This window comes from Phlebotomus papatasi, chromosome 1 (assembly GCF_024763615.1).
Source record: "Phlebotomus papatasi isolate M1 chromosome 1, Ppap_2.1, whole genome shotgun sequence".
NCBI lineage: Eukaryota > Metazoa > Arthropoda > Insecta > Diptera > Psychodidae > Phlebotomus > Phlebotomus papatasi.
Genome location: NC_077222.1, coordinates 59,046,752 through 59,073,389, shown reverse-complemented (window position 1 = coordinate 59,073,389; position 26,638 = coordinate 59,046,752). Strand labels below are relative to the sequence as shown.

General features: G+C 33.7%; 2 protein-coding genes across 4 annotated transcripts in view; one reads left to right on the top strand and one right to left on the bottom strand.

Annotated features, from left to right (window-relative positions):
- Positions 1-8,819, top strand: part of LOC129809481 (stabilizer of axonemal microtubules 1) — a 10,357-nt gene extending 1,538 nt beyond the window's left edge. For both annotated transcript variants that reach the window (XM_055859318.1, XM_055859319.1), the window contains exons 2-3: positions 4,355-5,531; positions 8,673-8,819. In XM_055859318.1, coding sequence (XP_055715293.1) covers positions 4,355-5,531; positions 8,673-8,743 — 1,248 coding nt within the window. In that variant the 3' untranslated portion in view covers positions 8,744-8,819. The remainder of the gene's footprint in view (positions 1-4,354; positions 5,532-8,672) is intronic.
- On the bottom strand, positions 8,765-26,638 carry LOC129809479 (phosphatidylinositol 4-kinase type 2-alpha). 2 transcript variants are annotated; one of them, XM_055859316.1, is made up of 5 exons: positions 26,064-26,638; positions 16,051-16,169; positions 13,061-13,885; positions 9,353-9,492; positions 8,765-9,284 (listed from the first exon to the last, which is right to left on the bottom strand). In XM_055859316.1, exons 1-5 carry the CDS (start codon positions 26,407-26,409, stop codon positions 9,200-9,202), a joined length of 1,515 nt encoding a protein of 504 aa, XP_055715291.1. In that variant the 5' UTR covers positions 26,410-26,638; the 3' UTR covers positions 8,765-9,199. The 2 variants fall into 2 exon arrangements, with proteins under 2 accessions (XP_055715291.1, XP_055715292.1); XM_055859317.1 differs by lacking the exon at positions 26,064-26,638 and adding an exon at positions 16,664-16,979.

Here is a 26,638-nt window from a genome sequence, read left to right as displayed (position 1 = left end):
AAGCAAAAACCTGTTCGTACTAAGAACTGTAATAACTATTACAAAATATTTTTTACAAGAATAAATATTATCATACGTTATTTTCAGAAAAACTTTCGTATTTCGATATTTGAAAAAGAAATATATTTGCAAATAAGATTAATAAGTTTCCCGAACCCAAAATGGATTTTCACAGATTTAAAGCACAAATTGCTTAATTTCATATATCGTTTTTGTCATATTTTGTTGTCCAGCAAATATCTTTCTATGATCCAAAACAAGTCCACAGTGAAAAATATTTTTGGAAGAAAATAAATTTTTGACGTTTGTGAAAAACGTATTTCGCAAACGTTACAAAACACACATGATGTTCGTGATTGAATAAAATTACAGTAAATTAATTAAGCAACCGAAAATCACTTAGAAGAATAAAAGCGTTTCCTAATTTCATTGCCCCTACACTAAAATATTTTTTATTTCGTTAAATTGAAAACTTTAAATTAGTTATAGAATTGTTATAGCACACTTTTTATTTTTTCTATAAAAAAAACTAGACGCTATTGGGTCTATGGAACCCTTATTGATATTCAGTCTTTAAAATTTCCCTATATCTGTGTAAAACTTTTCTCAAGAAAAGTAGGGGAGACCGGGGAGGTTTGGGACAGGGGTAGTGTGGGACAAGGCGATTTTTTCAATTAAATTTGGAAATAAATGGGATTTAACCATTACTGTATCGTAGGCAATATTAAGATGTATCTTGACTAAAAGAATGGATATCCTCAGTTTTATTGTTTTAATTCTATGAACATTTTTTTAAAAATTGATAAAAATCGTATATTTTGACGTCTCAGTTTTCCTCTTTGTATTTTATATCAGCGATATATAATCAAAACTTTTTTATCTCATTAGGTAGCAGTGTAATCTGGGAACATATTTTTATAAAAGTTTCAGAGATTATACGCTCTTGTTTTTTACATAAAGATTTTAAATACCAAAACTACACGTGGGGATGTTTGGGACACCTGAAAGGGGATGAATGCGACGTTGATTTTCGACAAGATTGTAGGTGGTATGCAATTGTTTATTGTCAAAATGAAGAGTAATGCCCAGTTTCTACTGAAAATTTCCCTCTTGTACAAAGTTTACCAGTGGAGTAGATTTCTCTAACTACAGGGACAATTAAACCATCAAAGTCTTGGGAATCAATAACTCCTTCTCAGAGGATATTCGATCTTTGCCCAATCTAGTTAAAAACTATTTTTTCGAAAATTTCTCGAACAAATTCTCCAGAAAAGGCAAGGCGAGAGCTAATTCAGAGAAATAATGAGAAAACAGGTACAATGCAGTTGTCGTAAAATCAAACATGAATCCATCAATGAGTGCAAAACTAAGAGTTGCAAGAAAATCTACTTACCTGAGGAATTTGATGATCATGATTGCAATATTTATAATAAAAAAAGCAAAGAAAGGTAGATGGAAAATAAGAAGAAAATACTTTAAATAAATGATTGACAATAAATGACTCTACTGTACAAATAAAATTGATATTAATTTCTAAGTGTAAATAAAAGATGAAACATTTTTATTTTTATCAGAAATATTTTTAATCTGGTACCGTCGTTGCGGGTGACTTTGCACTCGGGGGGGTGACTTTGCACTCTGCTGTCCGTAAGACTTTGATTAATTCTAGCACATATTGATGGTCTTCGCCGATCCGGTCTACCATGTCAAAGTGTATAGGGATATGTTAAGTACCAAGTAAGGTACAATGATCCTCAAAAGGATTCTCGTAGTTTCAGTAATAGTCAATGAAATGCTAATATAGGTATTTTGTCAAAAAACGGATCCGTAAAAAAGTTATCTGAAGATGCAATTCCAAAACCGATTTCAGAAAAGTAAATTGCCCAAATCTATTCTAAATTTATCTGGCTAGAATAATTCACTTCGATTTTGTTGATTATTCTTATTAAAATACTTTTTTTTCACTATTATCTTCCTAAGAACGCATGATTTATGTTATAAAATTGCATGTAATAGGCTTTCTTAAGCTTTATTATAGAAGTATTTGGCTAAAAATTATCCAATTTTTTGATAATTTAAGATAAAATGACCGAGATCTACAAGATGGTGTGGTCGCCATCTTGGTTTGACAATTCTGTCCGCCATTTTGAATAACTGTCAAAACAAAAATCTCATCCGATTGAGCTGAAATTTTAGTATGTTCTAGCTGATGTCAAGACCTTTTCAGAACATATATAAAATCCGACCTAGGTCAAGTGATTGTCTGGATACTAGGGCTCTAAGTTCAAAATTTTGACACTTTCATGAAAACAGAACTACGGAGGGCTTCTTTTATCAAAACCATCACAAAAAAAGACAGTACTATCGTTAGGCGATGAGATCTAAATGACAAACAAAAAGAAAAGTAATGTTTTTCTTTATAACAGCATATTATTTGAAGATCTGAAAAACTGTTTTTGCAAAGATGAAAAAATAAAAAAACTAAATAAATGACTTTTCATTTATTTTTTTTAATTATGTAAGTCTAAATATAAAAAATAAAAGCCTCAACCATTTTTAACGGTTACTGAGGCATTTCGTTTAGGTTTTAAAATTAAGGATTAGAAAATAAAGATCGCCAAAATATGAATATTTCAAAATTTTAAAATTTGAGCCTCTGTATCTAGGTAAATACTTGACGTAGACTGGAACATAGATACGTTCTGAAAAGGTCTTGACATCAGCTACAACATACTAAAATTTCAACCCAATCGGACCAGTTTTAGGTTTTGACAGTTATTCAAAATGGCGGACAGAAACGTCAAATCAAGATGGCGATCATATCATCTTGTAGATCTCGTGCATGTTACCCTTAGATGTGAAGATCTTCATTGTCGTTTATTATCAGAAATTGTTGATTTTTTAGTATTTAATAAAAAGTGCAAAGTCACCCGCACCTTATACCCAGTGCAAGCCTTTTTTCTTGATTTTTTTAAACATAGTAAAATTTTATAAAATTAATGCTATTGGCACAAAATCCATTCATTAACAACTGAATACAAATAATTTTACTCAAAAACCCCCCTCCCTTCACTTTAACTATCCACTTTTAGAGAGCAAAGTTGAAAAATAGCGAAAAAACGTGCAAAGTCACCCGCAACGACGGTATTTAAAATTAATTAACGTGTTCCAGTAATACAAATTATGCGAGAAAAAACGCGTCCCAAACATCCCCTTTTACGTCCCATACTGCCCCACATCGGGGAGGTTTGGGACAAAGCGTCAAGTTAAATGTTTTATCATCTCCAAGAAAACTTAGTTGTTTTCCAAGTTCTATCGAGTACTTTTTATAAAGTCAATTCCCATAAGTATCCTATAGACCGCATAAAATTGTAATACACTATCGTGGTTTTTTGGAATAGTGTCTCAAAGTCAAAACATGAAAAAGTGTCCCAAACCTCCCCGGTCTCCCCTATATGTATGTAGTAGATTCGTATGTATATATAATATTTTGTGAAATTTTGATGCAGATGGCTCATACAACCTGAGAAAAAGTTTTCCACCGTTTTACTCTGGAGGTTGGTTACCAACGCTAAGACGGCGGTGGCCGCTATCACACAAACATTGAAGTCTTTGTACACCTATATCTCTGTCCAAAATTTGCTTTCAAGAGCTCTACCTCAGAAGCAGTATTTGAAATAAAAGAAATGAAGAAAAAAAATTAAATTTCAATCTGATTAAAAAACTCAAAATTTTTTACATGAAGTTTACAATAAATGATTCAATTTAATTCTTTTATAACACTCGTTTGAAATAGTGCCTGAGCCTTTGCACGACAACTTATTTTATGCAAAACTTTCATAACATTGATGTAAATTTGTACGCAACCCTGACAAAATTCAAATTTTGGTTTTTAATTTTTTTTTCGGTCAGAACTATCAGGCCCTATCTACATTCTCACCCGCTAACGGAAAATATTCGGTTTTTTGATTATAGAGAAATCATAATTAATTATACTTATAAAGGCTGTAGGATAGGTTTTGCAAAGGGATCTTCGAAAACTGTCTCCCAATTGCTAAATTTACTAGAAAATTTCAAGGAAACTCCACAAAATATACTTTAATTGTTAGACCTTCCTAAAGACCTATTCTCTACGACGATCTAGTATGAACGGATTTAACATAATAACTACAGAGTTTAAATAAAATGATTTTGCTACTATATCTGACATTAAAACAGAGAAAAGATGCGTTTTTAGCTTTCAAAATCCATGTAATCCCTTATGATACTTATCGGCTATCGATTCAATTATTCTCTTAATCTTACCTATACCTCATAACTAATTTTCCTTAACAAATTGTTTCCAAAAATTTAGGTAAATCATTTGTCTGGAGAGCCATTCCGCGGAGACACAATTTACCGTAAATCTTACTATGGGGTAAGCAAAGATGAGCTGCTAAAGTGTCGTCCAAAGGCAAATAAACCAAATGCAGAGATTGCAAGGGCGGAGGGTAAAATGCCTTCGGAAACAATATTCACTCTTTCCTACCAACCAAATAAGATCAATCGTAGAAAACCATTTATTCCCAAAACCCGATGTCACAAGAGCTCTGAACCCCTGGAGAGTCTTACAACCCACATGCATGACTTTGTGCCCAAGAAGTTATCTTGTCGCCCTCAAAAAATAATTCAGATGGGGAACATTGAAAGAGCAAGGGACAAATTCTCTGGAGATACAGTAAATCGTCTATCTTACTGTGATCCAATTGGGGCTGAGAGAGTGGTGTCATTGCGACCGAAAATCGATTATTGCCCACCTTCTGAACCCATGGACAACCGCACAATTCAGAGGCTCAGTTATTTGCCCACGAAATTACCTCCCAGAGAAAATTTTCCGTGGATGAAGAAAGACAAACATATTCCTGATTCAGGCCCGATGGCAAAGGATACCATTTACCGAAAAAGCTACTTTGCCAATCCAAACTTCAGGCCACCAAAACCGATTAAGCCACAGGACGGAAATGCGTTGTTTAATTTGAAAAGTGAACCATTCAACCCTTCTTCCATTTATCAGTTGAGCTATTATCCAGAGAAAATAGAGAAAGTACAACCGATTGTGCCAAAACCGGAACTGGAAATGGAAAGGAAGAAATTTGAAGGGAGCACTATTCATAGTCTGAGCTACATTGCGCATTCAGTTGATGCCAGGAGGAGACCAATTGTGCCGTCACAGAGAAAAATTCAAAGCAATGACCCAATGGAGCACATTACAACACAAAAGAGAGACTTTGTACCGAAATTCGTCCCGAAAGTACAACCATTCCGGCCAAAAAAATCTGAAATGTGTTTGAAAACTGAATATGCTCCAATTGATGGATGGACAATTAATAAATTAAGCTTCCAGCAACCACCAGTTGACTTCTGGCAAAAAGCTCCAACTCCTTGGGTGCGACCAGAGTCTTCAATAAATTGTTTAAAAGGCAAAATTGCAAAGGACACCATTCACAGTCTTAGTTACCAAGCTCCTGGACAAATAGTCGACAGTGATGACTGTGAGTAGCAAAATGTTTTATTTTTGATTTTTGACTTTTTTTTGAATACAAAGATATGCTTCATGTCTCTTACCTCCTTGTGCAAAAAATGCAATCTTAACGCCATTACGAGCAATAATATCATAAGGATGAAGTCATACTCTTAAGATTTTTTGTCTGAATTCGTTATATCGTATCTATGTATATCCTTTACAAGACCAAAATTGAAGTGCAAAGAAAGTCTAAACATAAGTTGCATTGGTTGCATCATATAGTCGTATGTGATTAATTATATACGATTTTTGAAACAATCAAGAGAACGGTCTCATAGATCGATCCTTCAGATCGACTCAGAATTCTGATTACAGATTTTAGTAAGTTAAATTTTTACTAGTAAGAATACAATTTTCAATGATTTATCAAAATCTTCTAAATCAACTGGCCCTTGTAGTAGAATCCCAATCATATTTTACTAAAATTAAAATTCTAAAATTAAATAAAAAATAGATAAGTTAAACCATATGGATTAATCTTAAGTCTGAAAATCGTTTTACTCATAGCTGATTTTGCTTAAATTTTCAGCTTAACCCTTTAAAAATGATTGGGTCGACGGTGATCCAAAGAATTTGTTTCCTACAACCATTTATTTATCATTTATTTAGTAAATGGCAAAATTTATAGAGTAGGGCTGACGAATATTTGAATAATTTAAAATTATCTCGAATATTCGTCACAATAAAATATTTAATCATTATTAATTAAATATTTTAGTTAGTTAAATTTGCCCAAAAAGCGAGAAACTTCCGTAAATTTTTTACCTCTTTCAAATCTGATGGATTTTTTAGGTGTGATTCCTTCTAATCACACCTATTGTAATCTTCGGATTTTCTCAAAAAGCTCCGATCGAACTGAAATTCACAGGGTATATGTTTTGAACATCCCTGATGCCGAAAATCATAAGCCGGCAATTTCGGGTCGGGCCGGCCGTCCGTCCGGTCATCCGGCAGTCCGTAGTACGCAATATCTCTGGTTTGGAAAGAGATATCTTCATAATTTTTTTTTAAATATATCTACTTGCGCATACGACGATTTCTGTGCCATTAGTTTTTTGAAAAGCCGGTTCTAAACCGGTAAAAAATCACGTTTTGTAGTTTATCTCGAAGTCTAAGCATGCAATTTCGAAAATTTTGTGTTTATGTTGTAGCCCAGAAAATTTAGACCAATTAAAAAAAATTAAGACATTCGTCGAACAGTTCTCGAGATATTTCACTTTAAAGATTTAAATTTTAAGAAAATTTGCTAATAGCGTCAGGCGGGAAAAAAAGCGGGAGAAGTGGCGTCGGACAAGCTTTTCCATATATACATATAGCACTCTCTCCCTTTCTCTCACTCTCTACATTGTGAGTATATTCGAAGATTTCTAAGGGACATATACCATTCGCGATCCGCGATTTTTTTCGCGGATCTTCGCGAGACGCGAATTTTATCACGGATTTTCGTGGGGCGCGGATTTCTCACGGATTTTCACTGGTCGCGAATTTTTTCACTGGTTTTCGCGGGGCATGTATTTTTTCGCGGATTTTCCCTGGACGCGTATTTTTCGTGGGTAACGAATAACTTCGCGGATGCTCACGGGTCGCTGACAGAAGTTCTAAATAGATGTAAAGTTGAGGCCTCTATCTCTCATAGTTTCCAAGAAAATCGACTTTAAAGATTTTCAGACACTTTTATGAATTTCCCATCCAATTTTCCTCATTTTCAAGTGAAATTTTGCACATATCAAGCCTGAAAGTGGCTCTCAATGGTCGTAAAGTTTGAGGCCTCTATCTCTCATAGTTTCCGAGAAAATCGACTTTAAAGATTTTCAGATACTTTTATGCATTTCTCATACAATTTTTAGGTGTGATTCCTTCTAATCACACCTATTTTCATTTTCAAGTGAAATTTTGAATCCATCCTAAATATGCAAGAGACACATTTCTGTTATAAAGAATAAGGAATCTAGTCCATATCATTAAACTCATTCTTATTAAAAAAAAAAAAATTGGCATCGTCCCTATTTGAATTACACTCAAAACTCACCCAAAAACTTAATATTTTGGCTCCTCCAATAAAAAGTTTCCTAGACTTAGATCCATGAGTTCGTTTTTGTATCCCTTGTTTAAATCCCGTAAAATCGGCGTAAAAATTAAATTAAAAAATTAATTTCCTCGAAAAAACAGTTCCTAAGTCGATTTATTTTTCTCAGAGATCTTTAATAATTATCTTATTGATTTTTAAATAAGCCCAAAGCCATAATAATAATCCTATTTGGCATCCCTCTTACTGAATCTTGGTTACACCATTGACACCAACTATAAATTCTTCTCCCGTTTACAATTTTGTTCTCGGTATTCTGGACCCCCCCCCCCCCCGGCACTCAACGGGTCAAGTGGTAGAGCACTCGCTCTATGATGCAAGTGTCCCGGGTTCGAATCCCCTATAGGTCATTAAGAATTTTTCTGGCGTTTAAAGGTGTTCGGTTCACTGCACTTGCCTCCACGGGGCATGGGACTGACAACCTCATCCGGTACAAGAAAAAATAATAATGCATGATTAGAAATCCCCTTGCGAGAAGGACTTGTTCCTTCATGGAATGTTGTGCCAGCACTATTATTATTCTGCGACCCCCCTTAACCACTTGCTAAATTGGGTTTTCACCCTGTATCAGCCACTGGCTGTAACCCCTTCATTCCATTATCCACTCGTCCTTTAAGGATTAATCACTGGCTTCACAAAGTAAATTGTTCTGAACTAAAAAAGCATATTTGTATTTTTGCTTATAATCCTTATAATCTATACAATCCTAAGCAAAATATTCCATCCGGAAAAGTGAAATAAGAAATCACTTTTAACTTATCTAGATAAAATATTTCATTATCTTTTGCAACTCTAGTTATAGAGAAAATTGATGTAAATTGGGAAGTTTAAGATCCTTTTTTTTATATTATTATATTATTTTATATTATTAATAATTACCTTCAAATTATATCCATAATCAGCAAAACTGGAGATATGAAGAATTGCATTAGTTGATAACAGATAAATAAACTAAATAAACGTAGTTTCTAGAGAAGACAAAGAAGTACTTGCTGTAAACTAATCCACTACTTTCTGTTCCAGGTTGCCATTGCCCAAAACCACTGATTTCGTCCTGCAGCGAAGAAGATGATTATCCGAAAGCGGAAGTTTAGGATTTAGCAAAATTTTAGTTATTTATTTTATAGATTATATTTTTTCAATAAATAGCCCTAATTTTCGCTCTTGAAACTGTTTTCTTTCTATTCTATTTGATTTTCGAATGTTCTTTCTTCGTTTCTGGCAAAAATTTCTGGTAAGGAGGCAAACAAACCACCTCTGACTAATCATGTGGATATATTTTCTCTCGTTCTCAATTCCATATGAATACAAAAAAAAATCTAGTTAAATGTACAAAAAAGAAGTTAAATTTTGTTCTCAATCTTTTTTTTCACCAAATGGTTCTCACAAATAGAAACTTAACTGGTGGAGAAATATAGAAATTCTTTGTTGATCTCTGCATCTAATATGGTATAACTCCTATATTTCAATTATTGAATGTTTTTTCGCCCAATCTCACAAAGACATAAAATCTCCCAGTCCACATCTACAAGGTATATATATCAGCAAAATTAACACCAGGAAAAGAAGGGACTTTTGTTCTGGAAGCGTTGCTGAAATGAAAAGAATCTTGATGATCCCGGATTGGCTTTTGATCTGCAAAGAGATTGAAATTGAATAAAGTAAGTATAAGGAGAATATTAATTGTTAAAAATGAAATTTACCTTTCAACAATAACTGCTGGCATTTGAACTAACTGCAGTGGACTCTTTCCATCTTTGAGGGCTTGTGTTAAATTCAATATTTGACCACGCATCACAGACATTTGACGTTCAAAGAGCCCCTTATCAAATCCTTTATCTTGCTGTAAGGTCAAAAAAAACTCTCATTAAAAATGGTTTTTCAAAAAATATTTCATATCTTAATAAAAGAATTTTTCAAAAAGAAAGTCGTAAGATATATATCCTCAAAATCCATTTATATGGCATAATAAACAGACATATCTTAGTTTAAAACTTGGAAGAATACTGCGGAAAGGGCATGTAAAATATATTTCTAATATGTTTTACGTACGTAACAATATTTTCCATAAGAAGCAAATGAATCGGCTCTAAACACACCCTTGGCATGTGGCCTAAGGTGTTGAAGCAAAGGCTCACTTTTACGTACAAACACGAATGGGGATTTCTGTGCATTTGCAACCGTTACACGAAATATTTTAAAAGTGGGAACTTATCTTCTTTTAGAACATAATCTCTGTGGGGGAATAAATATTCTAGATTTCTATATAAAAAACTTTTCTAAAAAAGTAAAGCTAATTGTAGAGGAAAATCGCTTTGAAAAATTTGCAAACGGACAATAGATTCGTGTTAAGCAGATCCAAATTATCCAGCAAATACAATAATGCATAAATTTTGGAAAGTAAGTCGACGAAAACTGATATCTCCTGAAGGGTAAATATTTTAAAAACAGGGTTCAAAATTTCAATTTTTTTTTATTTTATGTATTCCTTACTGGAATTCCTTAAAACCTTGGACGATTATTCAGGTTCCGAAAACAATCTATGGTAAAAATTTGGAGCCTTGTTCTCTTTTCTCTTGGAAGATACGACATTTTAAAAATTTTCGACTGACAAGAATTTCCCAGACTCTCCTAGTTACTTCAATATTCTTTGTAATGAAAACTTTAACACCCCAGCTGTTTATTTCTACTCCTAACTAATTCTTCATCGGTCTCCCCTAAAGCCTTGGCCAATTACTCGGTTTCCCCTAGCAGTACTTAAGCATATTCAGAGTACAGTACGACTCCAATATAGTCAACACATTCAATTCGCGTATGTTTGCAAGACTCTAAGTTATTCATTGTTGTAGTTACTATTTTTTTCCAATAAAAATTGTCTCACGTTCTTACTTAACAAAAACAATTTAAAAGTTTGACAATAACCCTGACATTTTACATAATTTTTCACAGTGTTTAAATTTTTTAAGGGTTGACTCTATCGGAGTCGTACTGTATATTATTTGAGGCAAAATAATTCTATATGAAAATTAAAGTGGTTGTAGATTACTTTATCCTAGTGCCCTTTCTATGGTATTCTTCTAAAGTTTGAACAAACTAACAGAAAGCCTAATAGAATATTTAATGATTTATTTAATTTTGTTTTACAAAGCTGGTTAATTAAATAAACGGTTTAAACGGTTTAATCCAATAAAATAACGAAAAATTTTGGAACAAACTTCATTATTTATTTATTTATATTTGTGGATTCATGTCCCAGTACAATTGTAAGTACATTTTGGGGTTGTATGTATAAATCAAATTCTTTGAAATTTTTCAGATTTTTAGGAATAAGTTTCCCTAATTTTCAATAAAATTTTAAATTAGGCTTTTTTACTAATTTTTAAGAATATTTGTGTATTAAATAGCACAAAGACTTAACGTCTTAATCTTAATTAAATTACCATTTATTTTAATCAAGACTAATAATTCTTTTTCAATGAATTTGATTAAACGAAAGATTTAAAATTTTACGAATATATAAAATTTTCTGAAGACCCCAGGCAATATTATAAAGAATCTCATCAAATATTAGAAAATAAGGCCAGATAAACTTATACGGGCTTCACACCTAAGGCTAAGCCATAAAGCTTAACATCTCTAGATACTTATCAGTCGAAAATTTTTGAAAAATTTTAACTTAGAAATGTACTATTAAGGAGAATTAAACTATTTGACTCAAAAACACAAATTAAATTGGCTGGTATTTACGATTTTGAGTCCCTCAGAAACTAGGCTAAACCTCTAATCTGAAGACGGTCTTATGATAGCTAAGATTTTTTACAGGAGACTTGACAGTGGTGCTTGCAATTTTATTTGTTTCTGCCTCCGAAAACAGTTTGATCGACGCGATTCAATAAGGATTTTCATTGATTCTTTTTGAGAAACACAAGAAAAAATATCTATTGCATTATTACTTTTTACTACTGTTACCCATTTTTAATACTCGTAAATTTTATGCAAAACTGTGCTAATTAATTGAACCTGTAGTGTTTGGAAATTGCTCAATAAAAATGTTCATATTTATTCAGATAACACTTTTATCATTACCGAGCCACGTTTTGAACGACAAATACACCCACGATAATTTCTTTCTGTATAAGTTTTACTTCATTCCAGAAATGTTCCCTCTGCACATTGATAAGGAACTATATATAATATACCTTTTGCGTTAGGCCTTTCCGAAATAAATGTTATGAGGAAGAACAAAAAGTTCGATCAAATATTTACTTTGGATTTATCTGCTTCCTGCAATTTCCAAAAGCTCACCTAAAATTACTTATTTTCGTTCATGGGAAATTCAAAGCAAAGAAGTGAAGTAGTACTTAGTTCAAGACCCCAGTACAATTTGTTTTTAATGCTTTTATTAATAAAAAATTTAAAATTCAATTCCAATCAATTTATCAAAAAATTGTAGGAATAAAAACCTGTAAATGCAATTTTCCAAAATTTCATAAACTTTGATAATACAAAACTGCTTTAATCCTTTTAATAAACTTGTTTTTCTATAGATTATGTCGAATAGAATATTTTTCAATTTAGACACTTAGAATCTAGTACAGCAGGTTTCACATTAAACTTTCGATTTTTACCAAATAAAGCCTTTCATACCATTTTTATCAAAAGTTTTCAGCAATTTTTTCCCGAAACTTTAAACAATTATAGGGTGGAGTCATCACTTATGGACGTTATACACTTATGGACAGCTTGCAAAAATCTTAAATTCTTACCCAAAACAAATTTCGAAAAAACACAAAATTGTTAAACACACCATAAACTGATAATTTTATGATTTTTCGAAATCTATTTTTGGTAAGAACTTAAGATTTCTGCACGCTGTCCACAAATGTATAACGTCCATATGTGATAACTCCACCCTATTTACTTAAAGAACTGACTAGGAATACACTGAATATTTTTCCTTCATTGAGAAAAAAACGGGGGTCCGATTAACATTTTTTCCTCATAAATTTAACACTTTTTAGGTGTAAAAATATATCAACATTTTTTAATATTAATTTTACATCTTTTTAAGGGTAAAATTAACATGAAAAAGTGTAAATTTAACACCTAATACACCTAAAAAGCATAATATTTACCCCGATTTCGGATCAATACTGCAGGGTAAAATAAACATTTCCGGAATGTTATTTTAACTTTTTCGAATTTTTCTCATTGTTTAATCGTTAATCCTTCTAATCGATATTCATGTAGAGAAAAGAATATTTAAATGTTTAAATTGAAAAGTATGAGAAAAAAGTTTAATAAGTCATTTTCAATGACTCATTCATCCTTAAAATGGTTCATTGCCATGGAAAATTAATAGCCAAAGCCTAAAAACAACTAAATAAATATAAAGCAGAAAAAAAACTCACCTTGAAGAGCTGGAATAGATCATTGCAGAGTTCTTCGACGAAGTTGAAATCAGATAGAAGTGGCAACACCAGATCCTTGATTTCCTGACTAAATGGAATCTTAGCCTGCTGCAGCCAAGCCCAATGATAGGGATATGCACGCCATGAGTCCGGATGCTTAAAGGGAAACGCCAGCCCATTATCAATAGCCGCTATCCGGATTTCAGGCAACTGCACCACATTCCAATCTGTGTGCTCATTCAAATCCTGTTTGCTGTTCCCAGGCACACTTTCATTCGTAACCGTACCATTGTTGACAATCGTAGGCTGATCGTACTTAATCAGCCAATTGTCATTTCCACGATCCGTATTCCGGATTATATAGTCCAGCACAACGAGGCGTTCAAATTGCAGCTGAAATGTAGTGTTGAGCTTCGATGGCAAGGGTTCCTGCTCGAAGCGTCTCAGCCAATGATCAGCATCCTTGTAGCCATCCACGAAGAGCTGGAAGGAGCCTACTTTGGGTGGCAGACTCATACGATTAAATCTAGCTGAAGGGTAGCGCTCCTTGATGGTCTTTTTGATTCGTGCTTTTTGCCTATCAAGCCTCATGTAGTTGAAGGTTTCGGAGACAAGGCGCACTACCCTTGTCTTCGGCACAACGTTCAACTTGAGTTTTTGGTCCACCAAACTAGCACCCGCTTCAGAGAGATATCCCTGGTTGGGAATCAAACAGGCACGTCCAAAGCAACAGGGACAGCAGAGCTTGTGCATCCACTTGGTCCACTTGGGATTCAAACGACCGTACGGTTCCTCATCTTTCGGCTTGAACACTCCAATGATTTTCTACAACAGAAAACCGTATTTATCTAAAAAAAAAACTAAATCCATCACTGAGAAAAAGAGGGTGCGATTAACTTTGTTTCCTCATAACTTTAACACTTTTTAGGTGTAAAAATATATCAACATTTTTTAATGTTAATTTTACACCTTTTTAAGGGTAATATTAACATGAAATAGGTTAACTTTAACCCCCAATACACCTAAAAGGGGTAATATTTACACCGATTTTGGATCAATACAGCAGGGTAAAATTAACATTTCCGGAATGTTATTTTAACTTTTTCGGATTTCTCTCAGTGATGGCTAGCAAACTGATTTGAGAACATTTCATTTTTTTTCTTATTCTATCGTGCCAAATAGAAAGTTCTCTAATTCGTTTATAAAACTAAAAAAAAAAACTGTGCTAATATGGCTATAAAATGTTATTTAAATGATAAAATAAATGGTAATATTATTTACTAGCTAATGTTTTTTTGACGAGCAATGATGTAAATTTAATTTCCAGAAAAGATTAATAAGTAAATCAGAAAATTGAATGAATGAATAAAATTTATTCAAAACGAAAACTTTTATCTTTAAAAGGTCTTCCAATGATTTTTTGGTCTTTAAAAAAAACTATTCTAATGAAAGGTTTAGAATTTTATTCATTTATTCAACAATAAATGAAGGGGTTGTGGGCTTCAGATAAACAGAAAAATCTTCCAAATGGTGGTAACATTGCAATATTTCAAAAAATCATTTCCTCAAGTATAATAATAGTAGAAATTTATAACTTTTTGCTTTATACTTTTACGAAGTAGAATTCGCAAAATTTTGGCTCCGACACACCTTTTAGATCGGTCAAATTTCATGAAATTAAAATTCGCGTTGCACTCTTTCCGATTCCAAAATGGACTGAACTAAATTTAATTTTATGTGATGTCCAAAAAAAGAAGAAGAGTGCAAAAAAGTAGAACAGACTTATGCAAAGCTTTAATGAAAGAAAGGGATGTGAATTTTGATTTTATGGGATTTTCCTGATCTAAAAGGTATGCTGGAGCCATTAAAATGAAAAGTCATTCGGTAACTTAGTAAAGTTTATTGCGATTTCTTCGAAAACTAAAAATCTCATTTACATTGAAACTTTTTAGATCAGGAAAATTTTATGTAATCGAAATTCCCATCCTTTTCTTTCCCAAACGATATGCATAATGTCTATCTCACTCATTCGGACTCTTCTTCCTTTGAACATCACATCAAATTAAATTTAGTTCAATCGAATTTTAAGTGCGAAAGAATAAGATAGACATATACAAAACATTCGAAGAAGAAAAGGATGTTAATTTTAATTTCATGAAATTTTGTCGATCTAAAAGGCGTACCGAAAGTTTAAAAGACCATAATAAAAATTCAAGAATTAATTGCGCTGGCACGCATATTTTTAATTGAATTTCACTGAAGTGAAAATGGGCCATGCCTCTGGCACACCTTTTAGATCAGGAAAATTTCATAAAATCCAAATTCACATCCCTTTCTTTCTTATAAGTTTTGCTACTCTTTCGCACTCTTCTTCTTTTTTTGCACATCACACCAAATTAAATTTTGTTCAGTCCAATTTGGAGACTGAAAGAGTGGGATAGAACTATGCAAATCTTTTGAGAAAGAAAGGGACGTGAATTTCGTTTTCATGAAATTCTACCGAACTAAAAGGTGTGCCAGTGACTTAAACATTCAATTAGGAATTAGGAGAATTTGAAAAAAATAGAAACGTGCTATCTTTAAGACTTTGATGATTCCAGTAATTTCGGCACACCTTTTATATCAGGAAAATTTTATAAAATCAAAATTCATATTTCGTTACAAAAATTCCTAATTTGTAAATGTGCACTTAAACATACTTAAATTAAAAAAAAAAATACTGATGAAATCTCATAAATGTTTGACTCCGACCAAAATTTTCGCATTTATAAATTTCTCATTTTGTGTGAGAAAAGCTGTGAAAATTTCCCAAAAAATGAATCAACATTTGATATTGCTGCAACAGATAACCCGGTGGAGCCATTTGTGCAATGACTCTCTTGGGTGATAAAAGACAAAAGCAACACAGAATTCTACTTTCATCTTGTCTCCTGGAGCAAATTTCCACTCGCAAATTTACTATAAAATTGAAAATTCTCTATTGCACCTACCCCTGATGGATTCTTCACAAAGTAGGATCCACTGCTTCCTTGGTAAATTCGATCTGGATAGATTCCATGCTCAATTGCAATCTCTGCTTGATTCACCAGCTCACTGAATTGTGGATCATCTGAAAGAAACCGAGATAATTTGCATAAATTATTTAAAAATTACTAATATTTATTTTCATCTTAACGGACTTAACACAAAAACTATCCGTAATCCGTAACGACGAACATTTTCAATGGATTAACAAAGACATAGATCTTTGATCTCATTCTTTATGAATTTGAAACTGCATCAGCATTGTGAATTTTTTTTCTGTAGCATTAGCATGTTGATGAGACATTTTATGTGAAGAAAGTAAATATGTATAGCAATTGAAACGCAATAGTAACCATATTTTGGAATTAGGACATTTTCTTATCACTTTTAGTTACAACAAAAACACTTTTTAAAGCCGACATTGTTTTATATTTGCCTCAATTGTATTTGTGGCACAATGGAATGATTAGAATTTTTTTAAAAAATGCAAAATAGTTTTTAATTCTTCGATAATTTGGTTAAAAGAGCAATTTTTATTGGCAACAGATGAGAGAACCAAAAAAAAAAACACAAAACCACCTTCAAACTTATTCACGTAGTCAAGTTCATCATCGTCGATTTCTTCAGTCACAATCACCACATCATCCTCATCACTTTTACTGAGATTCCCATTTGCACTCAATTCTGTAGAATTCGGGGTTGATTCAGTCATTGTAATAGTCAAAACAAAATTATATTAAAATATACACTGAAATTCTTTGGCAATTTGAAACTTTCTTTAACATAAGGAACAGTCTTTAAAATTAAAAAAAAATCCATCAAGACGATAAAAAGTGAAATGAATCTACTCTGACAGGAAAGTCAACGTGTCGGTTTAATATACAAGTAACAGAAAAAAGTAAAACTGTAAACTCAATCGCCTTGAAACACTTGTGATTCTTTTGGAAGCTTATCTTTAAATTAAAATTCTTTATAAAATGTTGTGCAATTTTTTGATTTGATTTGAAAAAATCGCTCGTACCAGTACGAGTATAGGCCATCTACTAACAGAAAATATTTGAGTTTTTTTTTTTATTTGATGAATCTATTCCTGCTAATATTATCCACCTTAAACCCTTTTTTCCAACAAAGTCCCCAAAAATCAGATCCCAATGGTAGGATTGAAAAAAAAATAATGAAAATTTCAGAAAATGTAAGTTATTGTACTTTTAGCTTGAGCTTGACTTAGATAATTTTTTTAATTAAATCGAAAAAATAGAGATACTGTGCTGTTTTTAATTTTCTTGACCCACGTAACCCCTTATATGCAGATACAGAAACTTGAAAAAAAAACAATCAATTAGCACGTCCTTCAGACTGGAAATTTAGCTCGGTTCTCAAAGAACTCAATTCAATATCCAAAACTAAAAATAACAATTAATTTCAGTGCTTCGTCACTCACTCATAAGGCAAAATGTTCTAAAAACATTCCCTTGTGTGAAATTAAATTTAAGTCATATAACTAAACCTAATACGGGTTTCAGGCAAGCCCAGTTTTCGAAGGTCTTAAAATGCTAAATATATTTTAATGGCTCCGGCACACCTTTTAAATCAGGAAAACTTCATGAAATCTAAATTCAAATGTTCTTTTAAGCATCACAACAAATTTGCTTTAGCTTAGTCGAATTTGAAGAGCGAAAGAATCAAATAGATATATGCAAAACGTGTGAGAAAGAAAGGGATGTGAATTTTGATTTCATGAAATTTTCCTGATCTAAAAGGTGTGTCAGAGCCATAATAATCAATTTTAGTGAACTTTCTAGATCTAGTCGATCATTTATCCTTAATAACCAGTCCCAAGTCCATTTTTTGAACAAAGATCTTGTCTGGTAAATGTTTAGACAAGTTAAGTTATATTGCCAAAGCTAAGGTCTCAAGCTTGTAGAAGTTTAAATTACAAATTAGAAACCGTGATACAAGCAATTGGGGGAAAGCTTCCAGGCTTCGCACACATTTAAGTTTTTCAGTCTTGAATCAATTAGGGTAAGTGTGCAAAATTCCGGCCAGCTTGCAATTTCGGCCATATTTTTTGTTCCTCGAATTTCCATGAATTATTAGTTTTTGGATACTCTTGAGATTGTACAATAAAAAAAAATAACAAAAAATGTCGCTTCGACAAGCAAGATAATCTGAAAAAGACATTAAAAGAATTCTGGAAGGATAAGGAACCATGAGAATGAAGGTGGCCGAAATAGGCCACCAATGCTATGTCTACATTTTTATTCAATTCAAAATGTATTAAGAATGTTTTTAGAGAAAATAAAAATGATAAACTGTCTGCAAGGTTCCAAGCAACACTCCTAATAAAAGAGTAACAAAAATATTCAATTTATATTAAAAATATTACATTTCAAACTTGAGACTTTGTCGCTTGCATGCAACTATGCCGAAATTTGGCACTCTTACCCTAATATAAAGACTAATGACCCAGTACGAAAACAAACCTTTGGCAAAATTATTGAACTTGTTTTAACAAAATGTAACATATAAAACAATATTATTCCAAAACATTAAAACAAAACAAAAGTTAATTGCTCTGGCACACCTTTTAGATCAGGAAGATTTCATGTAATCGAAATTCGTATCTCTTTCTTTCTTAAAAACTTTACATTCGTATACCTTACTCTTTCGGATTTTTCTTCTTCTTTTGAACGTCATAGCAAATTCAACTTACAGTAGAGCCCCGCTATAGACTATCTCTCTATAGTCCACAATTTATAGACCGTTGATTTCAAAACACTGATTTTAAGATAGGTTATGTTTTTCAGTACGCGACATGCAATGTTGTCATAATTATATTAATATTTTTGGCAAACTTTATTGAGTAGTTGTGATAATTGTGATCCATAATGAAGAGAGCGAGGACAAGTACTACGATCGCAAAGAAAGTGGAAGCCGACGAGCAATTTCAATACTAAAAGTCGTTGATAATTTAAAAAAAAAATGGCATGGACTATAGTGCGAGCCAAGTGTCAAATCTGGAACCAAATATGGACTATAGCGAGACTCTACTGTAGTCACTGTAGTTCAATTCAATTTTGAGAACGAAAAAAAATTTTATAAAATTTTACCAATTTAAAAACTGTTCCACGGGCATATGCCATCAATTTTCTTCACAAACGTTTAACCATTTATAGCCCTACATCAAAATATCCATCACTATTTCAATTTATCATAGATATCGAACTCAATATCTGTGAGTTCGAAAAATTAATAATAAAAAAAACAACACAAGAATTTTCCATGTTGTAACAATTTCTGTTTGTACGCTATAACTAAATTTTCACACACATTCTAAAAAGTTTGCGTTGAATATGGAGACTATACAATAAAAGGTATAATACACAATCCAGTATATACGGTAAATACAATCACAATTAATGTAAATTTCTGTTTCATTGGGACTTGTATTGGGCGAATCATTTAAATTGTTGAACCCTGTTTTAGAGCAATTAAATTCACTTTTCACGTTAGCGATAACCAGCACCGAAAACAGCTCCATTTTCAATTCAATGCAAGATTGCTGTTTATCTTGAGATCGTCCAACAAACTTTGAGCATGAAATTTTCAATTATATTTCACCACTGCAATCCAATTATCATTTTTTCTATCACAATGAAAGCGAATAACATGATATGTTCAACAAGTTTTTTTTCTTCCCCCGCGAAATTCGTCAGAAGTCATGCTCTTGATACAAACGCTAAAAAAAATGACTCTCCACTAGCTTCAACATTAACCTCGTGAATGAAATTTTCATTCATAATAAAAGTGCACAGACAGTGTTACATAGGACAACATAAGCCTTTCTGCTGCGTTTTTTTTTTTGCGCCAGAAAGTCACATGAATTCATGCCATTTTGCACAGATTTCCGCCAAATGTGTGAGTTACATTGAAATTGAAACTATTTTGTTTCTTGTGCTCTTTTTCAGGGTCGGAACAGAAAAATATCTTCACAACAAATTCGCAATATTCAAGCAATTATTTGCTGTAATAATTTATTTAGTCAGAACTGAAAGAGATACCCGTGCTACCCGTGACATTGAAATGTGTGATTCAGAGAGTGATTCCCAAGCATATTAAAAAGCAGTTTTTTTATGAAGCAAATGATAGAGATGTTTGATTTATAAATCTGAACAATATAAAAAGACCTTGCAATAAAATTTAATAATTTTAGATTAACGAAAATACTTTATCAAAATTCGATCTTTTTAATTTGACTAAAATTTCCTGATCAAATGGAATATGAAATTAATTCATCACATATTTTTCCCTTTTATAGGTAATAATTAAATATAGGGTAAGTGTGCCAAATTCCGGCCAGCTTGCAATTTCGGCCACCTTTTTTGTTCCTCGAATTTCCATGAACTTTTAGATTTTACGTACTCTAGAGATGCAAAAGAATTACAAAAAATGTAGCTTCGACAAACGAGATGACATGAAAAAGATATTGGAAGAATTCCCGAAGGGCAAGGAACTATAAGAATGAAGGTGGCCGAAATAGGGTACCAAAGCTATGTCTATATTTTTATTCATTTTAAAATGTATTAAGAATGATTTTAGAGTACATAAAGACGGTAAACTCTTTATAAGGTTCCAAGCAACACTCTTTCAGGAGAAAGAATAAAAAATCAATTTGTATTTAAAATATTACATTTCAAACTAGAGACTTTGACGTTTGCATGCAACTATGCCGAAATTTGGCACACTTACCCTATTAGATTTTTTTAAAGGGGAAAAACGAAATAATGTTAAATAAAGAACATCATGTCATTGCCCTCAATTCTAAATTAAATCTATAAGCTTCAAAGTTTTATGTTAACATTTAAAGCTGATTTTTTATTCTGCGACAAAGATCTTTTTCACAGTGCCAACATTTTGTAAATCCAGCTAAAACACAACTAAATTTACAATTAACTTAGATAAAATGCAAATGAACAACTTCTTCGTATCACGTAGTTCTGGCTTAAAAATCTTTAATTCTCAGATTAATTAACTTAAACATTTAAATTTTCTTTGCCTTAAAAATGAGGATATATCCCGAGTAATCTTTTTTCAATCCTGAGGCTTTGCGCACGCTACCGAGAGGTAAGTATATGGCGGATCAGTGAACGGCCCAGCCAGGACTCGTGTAAGACCTGCCAGGTTTAGCTGCGAATAAGCGATTCTTCGTAAATAAGCAGTACCCGATCATGGTGCGTTAAGGCCTCTACACACTGGAAGCAATTTTCATCAAAAAATGCTTTTTTTAAGGAATTTTCTGCACTTTTGTAGATGGAAACGTCAATATTCTGCCAAAAATGCAATTTTTGACGAAAACTATTCCAAATGTGTAGATGCCATTAAGGAGCGCATCAAGAAGCTTAGACAACCATTATTGGTCCAATGCCTATTTGCGGCTATTCTGGGAGCCGCATTTAGGACCTTTTTAACGGGAAGACGGCTTAGCTAATCCTGGAGGGGAATTCTGTAATTTTCGTGGCATTGTCACGCGTGAGTTCGAAACCTGACAATGCCAATCGAGCTTTTTTTGTCATATCATATGAGTTCGAAAATGCAATTCTTTGAATTTTTAATGAAATCCCTTGACTTGATGATTTTATGAAAATACAGTACGTCTTGGTTGATTTGTTTAACAAAATTGATTGTCATTTGAATTGCCAGAAATCGCAAATATGTGACTTCTGACAATGCCACGTGAGCTCAAATGGCAATGTCACGGCTACAGAATCGCATTTTCGAAAAAGCTCTCCTAAGATTCGAACCCAATTTGTCATATGGCATTGCCAGAGCGTTACAGAATTCCCCTCCTGGAAACAGATGGCAAATTGAGATAAGAGAAGAGATCTTAAATCTCAACAATACGCCAGTTAAGAACGCCAGTTGACCTGGTTCACGGAACACTGTGGTCTAGGCTCCCACTTAGACGAAGTAAGTTTCAGCACTTATTAGATTTGCCGATATTGTCTAGAGGACGACGAGAACAATATTTACTTCCCGTGCTACTGTCTAACAACATTTGGGATACAGAGGAGGATATTTCTTGGCAACACTATTTGCCCTACCTCTGTTTTTTTAAATGGTCTCAACCTCAAGTTTTACTGCCCTTTGTTAAGGACACCAAAATAAAGCTCTAACAAATAAAGGATGGGTACACTAGAGTGATCAGTCGCAGTGACTGGGCCTTCTTTGGGACCACCTTAACACTCTAATAAAAATTAAAGTCTTATTAGGTGAGATTCTTAACAATCTCACCTACTATAATCCTAACAAAATTTCATGTCGTCCGATCGACCTCAAACTTGGCCAAAATGTGTTTCAGCACTTCCTGATCACGAATATATATGTGGCTATTTTACGTTCCCGGCCGGCCGGCCGGCCGCTCTTTGGAGCTTAATAGCTCCTAAACTAAAAAAGATATCGACTTGCGGTTTTCGGCAAAGGTTATATATCGGGTGAAAATTGCAACTTGGTGCATAGACCCCCCACCCCCCACCCCTCCTTCCGCCATTTTGAAGACCCCCCTTTTTTTGTTTTCTCAATAGCTCCGGCCCTATGGCATCGAGCGGGCTCAAATTTTAGTATGTTATAGCTGGGCCTTAGAGCTTTCCATCAATACCAAACTTAAAGTCCCCCGACTCCCCTGACCCGAGCTATAAGGGTCCAAAAAAAATTTCTTAAAATGGCCATTACTCCGGTTCTAATCGTCAGAATTTAAAAAATGAGGGCTTTTTGGAAAGCTCTCGTGAAATGCCACTTCCCGTTCTAACATCGCAAGTTCATAAAACCACCGCTAGGGGCGCTATTATTAAAAAGAAATTTTTTAAATCTTATAAGTTGAATAACTCAAAAATTCCATTGTGCATCGGGCTGAAATTTTAGTATGTTGTAGTCGTTGATTATACCTATCAAACAAAAAAAACCTTAAGTCGATCTAAAACCCCTGACCCGAGCTATAAGGGGTCAAAGTTCGAACATTGACCGGCCTCTATCTCCGGTTCTAACTAACATAGCGACCTAAATTTTACCTTTTTGGTTTCGTCTCGATGAGCACTTTCAGATGGAAGTTCAAAAAGTCACCACAGGTGGCGCTGTGATAGCGTCAAAATTCATCGAAATTCAAAGTCACTTTTCTCAAAAACGGCATTGTGCAAGTTAATGAAATTTTAGTATGTTGTAGTCCAGTCTAGGACGTTTCCAAAATGGTGCGTATGCGCGCTGTGGTTTCAATAGAACCGGAGATATGAGGGGTCAAAGTTCACAAAATTCAAAAAATCATATCTCCGGTTATATGTGACCGATTTTGATGAATGAGGGCTTAAACGAAAGATCTCACCAAATGCTACAACTTTCTAGAATATTTGAACTTCGTGGGACCAACACCAGGGGCGCCATAGTCGAAAAACCAATTTCAATATCACATAACCTCAATTATCTCGACTGTCGCTGAACCGATTTTGATGATTACTTCGACATAATTGTAGAGCACATTTGTCTCTACATTTCGTCCATACATCATTTTCCACTCAGACTACGCTATCACTCCGATTTTGCCGTTTAAGTGTGAAAAAATTGATTTTTCCCATAATAACGCTTTGAAATCACTCAGATGCCAATTTGACTGCCTCTACTCCACCAAGACACTTAAAATAGGGGTTTAAATGGAAAGTCCCACAAAATACAACAATTCTTTGATATAGTTGAAGTTCAACAAATGACTACTTGGGGCACTCTGGATGAAAAAACGAGTTAAGAAACAAAAAACCTCGCTTATCTTGGCTTCTGAGTAATCGATGAGTTCAAGTTCTACGGCAAAATTATAGAGAACATTCTGGTCTACATTTCACCCATATAACACTTTTCTGTCAGTTCATCCAAATCCTTGATATTTTGGTTTAAATACAAAATTTGTATAATTTCACGAATTTGATTCAAGATAACTGAATAGCGTCTCCCAACTTCAGCTCCAAATCGAATTTGCATGCACTCCGAGTTAGCTCACGTTAAGAATCTCACCTACATAAGCCGGTTAGGATTATCTGTCCCTTTCAATTAGAATCCGAGTCCTTAATGTTTGCGAAGTTAAGTCAAAGGGCCTTGACAGACCTGAGGATTAGCCGAGAGACGGCTTAGCGTTATTATATTCGACATAATGGTTAAACTTCAATTCCATAATTTCCATAATTTTCCACAAAGTCATCTCTCGGCTTAAGTCGTAAGATTGTGTCTAGGGCATAAATCAATCTCTCCATAAGTGGTATAAATTTTTGTATAGCATGTGTTGTTAATTTCAGTTAAAAGTAACTTAGGGCAAAACGCGCAAAAAGCAATACGTCGAAAATTTCAAAATTCCATATTTTACAAAAAAAAGACCAATAAATAAATTCGAAACAGGAAGGGTATAACTGTACCAAATTTCGGTCACTTTGTTTCTCAAATTTTCATGGATTTTTAGTTTTTGTATACTCAATGTAAAAATAAGAAAAAATGTCGCTTCGACGAACGAGATGATGCGAAAAAGACTGTGAAAGAATTCCGGAAGGGCAAAGAACTATGAGAACCAAATTGGCAGAAATATTACCCAAAGTCATGTCATTATAAATAAAATAAATCTTATAAATAAATCTTAGTTATGATATCCGCTTTACCTTTGTTATAAGTTGCCTTACACGTTAAACTGTAGATAATATTTATAAGGACTTTTTCTTGTTATTATTATAATATTAAACATGAATTTTTGGATACAACTTTTAGAATATAATCAAATTTAGAAGGTTCTTTTTGGCAATAAATTTTCCAAAATCGTCCGTGACAAAAAAAATGTTATGATTTTCAAAATGTAACATGGACTTCAGATCTGAGGTTTATTTTTGTAGCTTATACTGTAAGTTCTGTAATTTCTTAATATGCAAGACTTTAATAAAAAAAAGGAAAAAAATATATATTATATTCGAAGTTAATGAAGCTAATAATCCAAAAGAATCTGAACAGAATCAGAATAAAATTAATGGAATTTCTTGTGTTTTAGAAACACCAGATATTCGGAAACTGGGCTAAACGCGCTAAACCTAAAGTCCGAAAACTTCTTAAACTAGATTCCAAAGTTTTACATTACAATCATCCTAATCATTTTTACACGAAATATAATTTACTATACGTAGTTGTAGTTACTATTAAATATTCGTATAAATAAACAAAATGTAAAAATTATATCAATAAATTTTTTTCACCATAAGACAACTTTGATAAAAGCTTTTAAAAAAAAATTATAAAAAAGGAATACATAGATAACTTTCCTTCAACCTCATCCTTGTATTTTCAACATCAGTTTTCCACTGTTTACCTTCAAAAATAAGTCGTATGATCTCTAGAGTCTCTTCCACTATTTATTTATTCTTCAGAGACAGGTGATAAGACCAAGTTGGGCCATTGACTTGAGGCAAAACAGTTTCAGAAAGAAAAGTCCCCAATTCCCTTGATAACCCACCTCACTATCACGGTCTAATTTTCTGTGGGCAGTTTGGTAGCCGAAGCAGTGTGTTTGTTTCTAGGAATTCCCTGTTCTCTGGGGAGTTGTTTCATGTGTCAAATTCAATTGATGCTCGTCACTATCTGTGACGTCGTGGGCTGTTATCGCCCCGCGAGAATGGCAAGAGGTCACAGGGGGCTATCAAATTCCACGGGATGGCGCGAATCTGAGGATGTGGATGGTATATTGTGGCGAAGTTTGGGAATGACGCAAGTGTTCGTGATTCACTCTTTGAGCACTTATATGTCTTCCGTGTGATTTCGTCGTAGATTCATAGCACTCGCTTGGATATTGATTTATCAGTAAGTGCCGCCCAATTGCCCATTAGAGCCAAGAATGTACTATTCTTCTAATGCCTTTGTTAGACCCTCAAAGAGGCGCACTCATTTATGAAAGAAAGAACAGAATTAATACCTGGAAAGTTATTGACAGCAGCGTCCGGACAGTCGCGCCCTCCAAGTAAGGGCTGCGACTCCCGATTGTCCACTCCAGCCGGATCCAGATTTATGCCCTCAAAATTAACTTCAGGCACCAGACAGATGTCCTCCTCTTCGTCCTCGTCAGCGCCCGCAGTGGATGAACTGGAGAGGGAGATTACACTGTTCTTGTCATCGGTGCACCTCCTCGTGCTTCTGCCTTTGGATTCCTGATGCTCCTTGGCGTCTTTGGGCTGCGTCTGTGGGTGGGTTGAGATGCTCGTGGGGATCACTGGTGTTTTCTCGTCCAAATCCAGCTGCAGCAGGGGTGCCTCCGTAGTCATGAGGGTGTGAGCTAGAACACATTTATCACAGGCTTATGGGCACTCACAAAGCATACACCATGAGTTTAAAGACGCTTTTCCCACTTTATCAAACACTTTTTTAGACACTTTTCCCTACCACAGACACGACAAATAAACTCAATTCCCTCAATAATCCTCCACCTTCTCCCCAGACGACTACCCTGAAATTTTTACCTAACCAAATAATTGCAAGTCAAATGCGTAATTC